Source organism: Tasmannia lanceolata, unplaced genomic scaffold (genome assembly GCF_043159265.1).
Source record: "Tasmannia lanceolata isolate RefF3 unplaced genomic scaffold, GAP_Taslan_0.1 ptg000002l, whole genome shotgun sequence".
NCBI lineage: Eukaryota > Viridiplantae > Streptophyta > Magnoliopsida > Canellales > Winteraceae > Tasmannia > Tasmannia lanceolata.
Window position 1 is genome coordinate 23,868,282 of NW_027518679.1, and position 10,543 is coordinate 23,878,824.

A 10,543-nucleotide genomic window follows, 5' to 3' on the forward strand; every position below is an offset into this window, starting at 1 on the left:
AATCTCTACAGCAATGGCTCCATACTTATAGATTCAAGACACACCTAAAATAGTACTCAACTCAACTCAACAAAGCCTTCGTCCAAACTAGTTGGGGTCGGCACACACCTAAAATAGTAAATACATTAAACACTTTCTTGTAGTTCCCATGAGTCCTTTAGAAATCCTAATCAACAACATAGGAAATCCACATTGTGAAACAACCAGTTACTCCAAAAGCTTAAGCTGTTGGAGAAAGACATTATTTATATTTTATACTTTAACACTCCCCCACATGTGTGGCCCACTTGGCAAACACGTGGCACATGTGGTCCCACTCTGGGCAAACCATCGCATGTGTATTTTTGCTATTCAGGAGGTTTTAACTCGAGACCTTTGGCTCTGATACCATGTTAAACTACCAGTTACTCCGAAAGAGTGTTGAAGTATAAAAGATAAATAACGCCATTCTCCAACAGCTTAAGCTTTTGGAGAAGTTAGCAAGTTAACATGGTATCAGAGCTCAGGGGGTGGTAACCCCGGTTTTCCCCCGAGGGCGGGAATGTCCCTCGAGGAAGATCTCAGAAACCCCGATGTAGTATCTCGTTGTTGCCATGCATGTTGCCGCCGTGTGGAGGGGCGGGATTGTCCACGTTGCTTCCGCGTGGAGGGGGAGATTGTTGGGGTCCACGCAAAAGCAAATAGTCCCACATCAGATAAGTGAAATGGATGGGGATGGGGATGGGGAATGGGCACCCTCTCTCTAACATCTAGCTTTTAGGGGTGAGTTCCGGTCAAAATTCTCATTGATATTCTAGCCTAGATATTAAGGAATATAGAAAACACAAAAGACATTGCATTTTTCACACATAAAAACTACCTTAGAAGGCTACAAAGACTTTTCACAAAACCATGCACTTTGATTTTGATTTACAATTTCCAACAGTGTATTCCCTGTCTAATTACTTTTTAGCATATGAATTTGTGAAACTGCATACATAAGGTGGTAAACCTTACCTGTGCAGATTGTTTTTTCTCTTTTCATTCATTTAAATATGTTCCCTTGAATCCAACGTAAAATTCAGAAAACATTTGTTCAGGCTAGGTGGTATACTGGATCAAGCACACCCTTCAGTGCTTGTTTGGTTGACTGGAAAGTGGCATTAACTGGCATTAATAAAAATCTTTTCCAAGTTTTCACCACTTTCCTTTGTTCAGTTGCACAAAAAAGGCATTTCCATCTTGGAAGGAAAATAGCCATTTTTCAACTTAAAGTTTTCCATCTTAAAAATCCTTAGATGAGGCTTGGAAGGCTTTTGACGTGAGATGACCTTTCCATCCAGAGAGAAAAATACCCAATTTTTGTCTTAAAGTTTTTCATCTTAAAACCTTGTATGGGGTTTTTCTTTCCATTTGGCAAAAACTGTTTGGTAACATCCGCACAAGTGGAGTCCATTGGTTTTGATAACTAGTATATAACTTGGGGCCATGATAAATTCGCACCCCCTGTAGGATAATTCACACCCCTCTGAAGGAGGGTATGTGGCAGACTTTAACGCTTTTTAACGTCAATTCATTTTAAAGGGTTGCGATTCATCCGACAGTGGGTGCGAATTTATCATTTCCCTATAACTTGTTATGATATGTGGGTCTCATTGGTTTTTTAGGGTCCCTCATCTTAACTCCACTGGTAGATGATTGATTAATATACATGTACATTCCATTGTATTTTAGCCATTAGGCTCTCTACATAGCCCATACTAGTAGATCACTGATAACTATTCGTGTGAAATCCATTAATAGTAATTTTGGGGAAAAAGCAAAAAATATAGCAATAATTTATGGAAAATGTGTAATACACTAGTGGGTCTATACATCTTAGGCCCATTAATATACAATAATAATTTATGGGAAATGTTATTAGCACTACTGTATTTTGATGATCGCACTCCTCACTTTATTAAAGTACGGTATGGCCCTCATCATAGGATGATCTAAACAGTCCATTAGATGGGCCACAGCCTAAATAGGTTGTGCCCCAGAAATCATTTCCATAGGTTGATCCTAACCCTCCGATCTGAATGTTAGAGGGTTGATCCTAACCCTCAATAGATCGGAGGGTTAGATCAACCTATGGAAATGATTTTTGGGGCACAACCTAATTAGGCTGTGGCCCATCTAATGGATGGTTTTGATCATCCTATGATGCGGGCCATGCCATACTTTTAATAAAGTGAGGAGTGCGATCATCAAAATATAGTAGTGCTGATGCCATTTCCGTAATTTATATGTGAGCCTAATTCGTTTTTGGGCATTTTTGGTCTTTTATTTTCTCTTATTTTCTATATTGCTTTGATCAGAACAATCATAGCGGTTCTGATCCCCGGGCTTTTTCTTTCTATTAATTCAATTATTTTCAAGTAAAAAGAATGATGCATCAATACACGTACGAGTATCGGAATTTGATAGGGTATCTAAGTATCAAATTGGTCAAACCTCCAAAAGAAAGATTCATGGATTCGTCAAAATATTTTAATCAATTCTCAAATTTTAATTTTTGTTAATAATATGGATATATCAAGTAATATATTAAATTTTTTTAATAGGTTTAGTAAATATAACAATTTATTTTCATATAAAAACATACTACTAGGATGGATAAAACTCAAAACATGCGATAATTATCTAAGTTGTGATAGACTTCATTCCACATAAGCTAAGGTTCGTACTCTTCACCAGGGTATGACCATTTTTAGCACACAGCTGGAAGTGGAAAGTGATTCTTAGAGGACGCTAGAGGTTTGAGTGACATGCCAGACAAGTCTTTGTGCTTCTCGGTGGGGCATAATGTGATGCTGCCAGTTAACTGTGAGGCAGACATTCCCACACCATTAGCGAGTGGGTCCCCACAAAATATAAGTATGTGATAGGGTATAAATACGTCGGGACCGTTAGATCTCACCACGTGTCACCCATACGACAGAAGAATCTAATCATGATTAGAAGAGACATTAATACACGGTAAGACCACGTGATCCTACCACGTGTCACCTCTTCGCCTCCAAAAACTTCATCATCAAGATTATGGGCAAGATTACACAACAAAGGTACGCGCGCCGTCGAACCAGGGAAGCAACCCAATCCAACAAAAGAAGGTTTTCCCTTTGAAATGATGAATAGGTCCACGTGGCGCCCCATGAAGAGGATTTGCATGCAAGATCAAAGTATAAATACGCCATTAAGCCCCTAAGAGGGAGAGGCTGATCCAGCCTAAGAAAAGGAACGACTCTAAAAAGTAAGGCCATTAGAGGAAGCTCTATACCACCAGTAAGGTTTTCCAAATTTAACCAATAAAGGGAAGAGGCGCTGGACGCTCTATCCCTCCCTCAGCCTCCAACTCACCCACCCAGATATCAGAGAAAGAACTCGTACATTGGTCCTGGTAAACCTGATTGTACGTCCGCCATTTCTTGTTGTTCTTTATATCGTTGGTCCAGAATCTGACTTGGGTGTCGAAGTGGTCGTCTGGGACCCATCCCAGACCTCATTGACCCATTTGTTTGTGATTACAGACCCCAGCGGAGGCTCTCTACCCACCGCGCGATCGCGAACCCAGATTCTGGCTCCATCATATTGGCGCCATCCGTGGGACTCGTCTAAGCCTGAACACTTTGTGACGATGAGAAACCACTCTCAACAACAAGAAATATGAGTAATGACCAGGAGCCAAGCCCGACATGCACAAGCTCATGTCTCTAATTCTCGGGAGCAGAAGTTGCAGGCCTCAGGCCTGCATAGGCCCGCCTCCAGCACACCACAGATGGTCCCTACCATGGAAATGTTCAGTGAGCTTCGCCAGGAGCTCTTCCTACGGTTGCCTCTGCAACCGAAGCCTCCAGTTCCGGGAATACCTCCGGCAACGCATGGTCGGACTGAAGCCTACAAATAAGACGGCGGAGAGTCTCCCAAGGAATGTCACCATCAGCGGAGGCGCCCGGTTCGAGCCGCCTCCCTTTCGACAAATAGCCCTTTACCTCCCCAGCCGGGGAGTACCAACCAGACGTCGAGAAACAAGCTACCCAAATCCACTCCCTCCCTACCCGGACGACTCGATTCCAAGAGTTACCTCCGGTATGGGCGGAGGAGGTGGCTACCTCGGCGCAACTGCTAGGGCTAGACCAACTGGCTGATCTGCAGAGACAGATCCGAGAAGTTAAGCCAGAAATAAGAAAACCTTATGCCCACGACATCCTGGACAAATGGGAAAGAGAGACGGCATCCCCGTTCACCGCGGAGATCCTAAGAACCCCAGAGGAACCAGGGATAGATCTCTCCCAATTCGGTTGTTGCGATGGGAGCACAGAACCCCTAGAGTTCCTCCAAACTTTTACGAGGATAATGGCGCTCCGAGGCACGTCAGATGGATTTATGTGCAAGGCCTTTGCCTCCTTGTTGAGAAAAATTGCTAATGATTGGTACCTACGTTTAGAGCCGGACTCCATTGCATCCTTCCATGAATTCGGAAGGAAGTTTACAGCAAGGTTCGCCAACAATCGCCTCCGCCACGATCCGACGGATGCCCTCTTGGCCCTCCGACAAGGAAAGAACGAGACCATGAGAGACTTCATGCTGAAATTCAATGCCGAGTTGGCTCAACTTTCCAACATCGATGTCCAGATAGTAGTTGCAGCTATGAAGCACACTACCACCGACCAAAACTTCAAACTACACCTCACCCTCAAGCCATCGCGGGACCTACAGGAAGTTGAATCCAAAACTAACAAGTTCATACGAGCGGAAGAAGCCTGCGTACGGGAGCGGAGCCGGGCCGGCCACGAGGAAAAAAAGAAAGAAGATGGTGGGGGCCAGGAAATTGCGGGCCAAAGAATGACCATCAAACCGGAACCCCATTCCCGTCTTTAAAAAGTTAGTAAATGCTCCCCTAAATGCCCCCCTCTCCCATGTCCTGTTCGCCATCAGAGATTAGGGTCTCCTAACCCCTCCCAAGAAAATGAGCACTGACCCGAAGAAACGCTCCACCAGAAGGATTTGTTATTTCCACAGGGACCACGACCACGAAACCAACCGTTGCTTCTATCTCAGACTTCAGTTAGAAAAACTGGCCGAGGAAGGTCATTTGGATCAGTACCTTAATAGCCCCGCGCGAATAGAGCGCTCCCCCTACTAGAGTGAAACGCACCGCTCTTCCCCTGCCGACAGGTCGGCACCGGTCCCGCAGCAGACACCGTTCTCGCAGCATACATCGCTCCCGAGGCAGTCGCCACCACTCGCGGCACCACCGGTCCCCCAAAAGAGAAGAACCTCCTCGCCAAGCACTGGCCCCCGAGCAACCGCCCACTATTGTTGGAAAAATCAACATCATCGCGGGAGGGCCTACGGCAGGGGCCCAACAACAGCCGATCGACGTACGTACGCAGAGCGAGTATTCTCCCTGAAAATGCCTTCTAAAAAGGCCCGGACGGATCCTCTCCAAGAAGGCCAGGTCATCTCTTTTTCCACCGAGGACTACAATGGACTACAAGTCCCGCACGACGATGCGTTAGTCATCAGATTGATCATCACCAACTTCGATGTAGGAAAGATCTTGGTAGACACAGGGAGCTCTGTCAACGTGTTACACCTCGAAACCTTCGAAGAAATGAAATTGCGTGAGGGAAGGCTGGGGCCTGCGGAGTATTCCATATATGGGTTTTCTGGGGCATTCGTACAGGTCAGCGGCAAAATTGGCTCACCCGGCACCTTCGGGACGCATCCCTCTAGAAAACCATTATGACCACCTTTTTAGTCGTGGATATACCATTCACTTATAGTGCCATCATAGGACGCCCAGCCCTGGGGGACCTGGGAGCAGTAGTTTCTACCCCTCACCTCAAAATGTTGTTCCCCACTTTGACCGGGATAGGAGAAGTATGCGGACAACAGATGATAGCGCGCCAGTGCTACGCAGCAAGCATGAAAGGAAGCAACGCCCCAGCTAAAAATTTCACGATCGGAAGTGAAGACCCCCGAGAGCGAGCCCGCACGCTTAGAGGGGAGCCAATTGAGGAGCTAGACTCTATCCCTATATCCGAGGACTAGTCAAAGAGAGAGGTCTGGATTGGCTCCCTGCTAAGAGGCACCTTACGGGACCAAATGATTAGCTTCCTTAGAGCCAACAAAGATGTATTCGCGTGGTCTGCTTCGGACATGCCCGGCATACCCGCGGAGATCGTGGTTCACCTCTTGAATGTAAATCCGACCCTCAAGCCCGTCCGACAAAAGAAGAGAAACTTCGCGGCAGAACGACAAACTCACATCAAACCTGAAGTGGAAAAACTGCTACAAGCCGGATTTGTCAGGAAAATCCGGTACCCCGAGTGGCTGTCCAACGTAGTCATGGTCAAGAAAGCCAATGGAGGTTGGCGGGCCTGTATAGACTTTATTGATCTGAACTGAGCTGCCCGAAAGACCCCTATCCACTGTCACGTATAGACCAGCTCATCGATGCCACTTCCGGGCACGAGCTCCTCACCTTCCTAGATGCTTTCTCCGGCTACAACCAGATAAAGATGCACGAGCCAGATATTCCAAAAATAGCGTTCATCACTGACCAGGGCATCTACTGTTATACTGTCAAGCCCTTCGGGTTGAAAAATGCGGGACCACGTACCAACGGCTCGTGAATAAGCTGTTCCAGAAGTAGATAGGCAGAAATGTGGAAGTATACGTGGATGACATGTTGGTAAAAGGTCTAGAAGCCCAAAAGCACATCTCCGACCTCAAAGAAACCTTCGACACTCTGCGGCGAGCCCGGATAAAACTCAACCCAGTAAAGTGTGCCTTTGGGGTGACCTCAGGGAAATTCTTAGGATTCATGGTTATTCAAAGAGACATCGAGGCCAACCCTGAAAAGATCCAAGCCATCCTAAGCATGGAACCCTGGCAACGACGATAGAGGTGCAGCGGCTTGTGGGACGGGTCGCCGCCCTCGACCGCTTCATGTCCAGATCTGCCGAAAAGCAGCTAAAGAACATACGGGAGTTCGAATGGACCCCGGCCTGCCAAGAAGCTTTCGACGTCTTAAAGCAGTACCTCCAAACACCGCCAGTACTGACCAAACCCAAGCCCGGGCTGGAGCTCTTCTTATATTTGGTTGTTAGTCCTACGGCGGTAAGCGCGGTACTGGTCCAACAGAGGTACAAGCGGGAACATCCGGTGTACTATGTGAGCAGGATCCTCCATGGTGCGGAGGTCCGGTATTGGAAATAGATAAGTTCGCCTTCGCCGTTATCACCGCTGCCCGGAAGCTCCGCCCCTACTTCCAGGCCCACCCCATAATACGCTTGACAAACCAACCATTGAGAAAAATCATACAAAAGCCTGAGACCTCAGGAAGAATGGTAAACTGGGCCGTCGAGTTGGGAGAATTTGACATACAAGTCCGACCAAGGCCGGCCATCAAATCCCAGATCCTCGCTGATTTTATAGTGGAATTCACTGCCCCCGCCACGGAACCAATGCCAGTGGATGGAACCAGTGCCTCCGTTGAAAAACCGGCCCATGGAGACAAGCGCGATGGGCCCAGATCACCTGAGGATGAAAATGAGGTCCATTGGATCCTTCACGTGGACGGTTCGGCGAGCAAAGGAGGGTGCGGAGCGGGAGTGGTCCTCCAGGGCCCGGATGGATTTGTAGCAGAATACGCCCTATGACTAAACTTCAAAGCCTCCAATAATGAGTCTGAATATGAGGCCTTATTGGCAGGGTTGAACCTAGCGCGGAACTAGGCGCAAAGAAATTAAAAGTCTACAGTGATTCGCAACTGGTGGTCGAGCAAGTAAATGGGACCTACGAAGCCAAGGAGCTCAGTATGAAAAGATACCTCCAAAAAGTAAGAGAAAAGCTAGACCGAATGGGGGAAGTTGAGGTTCTCCAGGTGCCGTGGGGTATGAATGATCGCGCGGACTCCCTCTCCAAAATGGCCTCTGAAGAAACACATGACTTCGGCTCCGTGTACACGGAGATACTCCTTCACCCCAGCATTGATGAAAAGCAAGTCTTAAAAATTTCGACAGGGTCAAACTGGATGGATCCCATAGTGCGGTACCTGAAGGACGAGATACTGCCCGAAGACAAATTGGAAGCCTGGAGATTGATCGCAAAAGCCGCCCACTACGTGCTCCACGGGTCCAAGTTATACAAACAGTCATACACTTGGCCATACCTCCGATGCCTAGTACCCTTTGAGTCAGAATATGCACTACGAGAGGTACACGAGGGGATCTGCGGAGACCACGGAGGCGAAAGGACTCTGGCCCAGAAAAACATAAGACACAGCTATTTTTGGCCTACGATCCCCAGAGACACCCAGGAATTTGTTAGAAAGTGCGGCCCGTGCCAGATATTCGCCACCACCCCCCGCCGGCCGGCCACCCCCTATGCCTCAGTGACAGGTCCGCTGCCCTTCGTCATGTGGGGCATGGACCTCGTCGGCCCATTCCCAAAAGCCCCAGGAGGGCATACAATGCTGTACGTCGCCATCGATTACTTCACCAAGTGGGTTGAGGTCAAAGCTGTGGCAAGACCGAACTCTAAGGCAACAGAAATTTTTTTCTATCATGACGTGGCCTGTTCCTTCGGCGTCCCAAAGACACTCGTGACGGACAATGGACCCCAGTTCGCAAGTGTTGAATTTTGCAAGTTCTGTGATAATCTGAGCATCGAACACCGGTTCGCCTCCGTAGCACACCATCAGGCTAACAGACAAGTAGAAGTAACCAACAGGATCCTACTCCAAAGTCTCAAGAAGCGGTTGGGAGAAGCAGGAAGTCATGGGTAGAGGCACTCCCCAATGTCCTCTGGGCCTACCGGACAACACGTCGGGTCACGATAGGAGAATCTCCCTTTAGCTTAACCTTCGGGGTCAAAGCTGTCATCCCAGTAGAAATTGGTCTCTCCACTTTTCGCACAGAAAACTATGATGAGCATGAAAACTCGGAACTCCTCCGGAACACTCTCGACCTTATCTTGAAAAAAAGAGAACGGGCTAGTCTCTGAATCGCCTCCTACCAGCAGATGGTGGCGAGATACTACAACTCTAGTGTGAAAAGGCGCTCAGTGAAACCCGGGGATCTTGTATTATGACGATCAGAGGTATTCGACTTTCGAAACTCCGAAAAACTCGCCCCAAAGTGGGAAGGGCCCTACAAGGTCGTTCGAGCACTCCGACCCGGAGCGTACCAGCTTGAACACCTTGACGGGACCCCGGTACCCCGAAGCTGGAACATGGACAACCTCCGAAAGTTTTACCAGTAAAAAGAAAGGGTAAGAGCTATGTTTTCTTTTAAGTTGTTATGTGTGTTTTGTTTGTCTCTCTTTTCGTTATTTTCCGCACAAACCTATGTATTTCCTTTTGCGATCAATGAAATAGTGTTCCCTCCAAAACTATGCGCATCTCCACTTTCTAACCTGTGACGTATGCGGGGCTGAAAGAACACAGGGAGTGGGACAGAGGTAACATCTGGGTTGATCCCCCCGAAAATACCCTAAAATGCTCCCCATGAGAAAAGGACATGTCCTTTGTAAAGGGTAGGCAGGGCCCATCAACTCCGAGCTGATGACTCGAGAGGAAGATGGCCCTTCCACGAGCAAGATACCCTGAAGTGACGCCCCGCGAGGGCACACTAGAGGTATTCCGGCCTACAAGGTTAAAAGTTGACAATATTCCATAAAAAAGGAAACCTATCAAATGGCTCAACCACCCTACATAGTATCACATAAAATATGCAGGAAGCAAGCGAGCCTCCCTTTCCCAGGCCCTAAAAAAGAGGAGAGAGAAAGGGGTAAAAAAGAGAGAGTTCAAAAAGTTATTACAGACCCAGTACGTCGACCTCAAACAAGGCCTTAAAGAAACAAGGTTCGACAAAAATTCAAAAGTGGCTGCGCTCACCACCTTACTGGCCTCCTACGGGAGCCTCAGCGTCGGTAGAGATGTTTGGAGCAGCCGCGAGATCCTTATCCGGCTCCCCGGCATCTACCATCCCCTGAGGGAGGTCCTCCAGAACGGTCTCATTTGCATCATGCATCAACTTCTCCAGAGGGAAAGAAGGATCGACATCACGAACGCGCTGCCGACACTCGACAAAAGCCTCTATCTCAACATCGATGCTAAACGCAGCCGCGACCTTTAAGAACTCCTCCGAATCTCGCCATTCCTCCCACGCCTTTGCCAGCTCCTCAGCATGCGTCTGTCGGGCTACCAACAAATTATTCTCCGCCCTGTCCCTCCTCTGCTCAGACATCTGGAGCTGCCCCCGAAGGTCCTTGACGGTGTCATCAAGCGCCGCCCTCTCAGCTTGGACCTTCTCGAGATCCTCGCCCAACTTACAGATACGCTCTTCGAAAGTACCCATCTCGGACTCATCCTCAATCATGTACTGCAGCATCTTCTGGCATAACTCTGAGCCTACGAAGTCTCACCACAAACGAACCATTAGCAACTCGCCACGTACAATCTCAAGACAACCGAGAAAACAAAAGTCGACTAAGCAATACTTATGCAAGA

The 10,543-nt window shown here is 47.8% G+C and overlaps 1 protein-coding gene across 1 annotated transcript; it reads left to right on the forward strand.

Annotated features, from left to right (window-relative positions):
- The first annotated feature begins 5,437 nt into the window (after positions 1–5,437).
- On the forward strand, positions 5,438–8,818 carry LOC143889770 (uncharacterized). The gene is made up of 3 exons (XM_077394114.1): positions 5,438–5,710; positions 7,140–7,630; positions 7,744–8,818. Exons 1-3 carry the CDS (start codon positions 5,438–5,440, stop codon positions 8,816–8,818), a joined length of 1,839 nt encoding a protein of 612 aa, XP_077250229.1.
- The last annotated feature ends 1,725 nt before the right edge of the window (positions 8,819–10,543 follow it).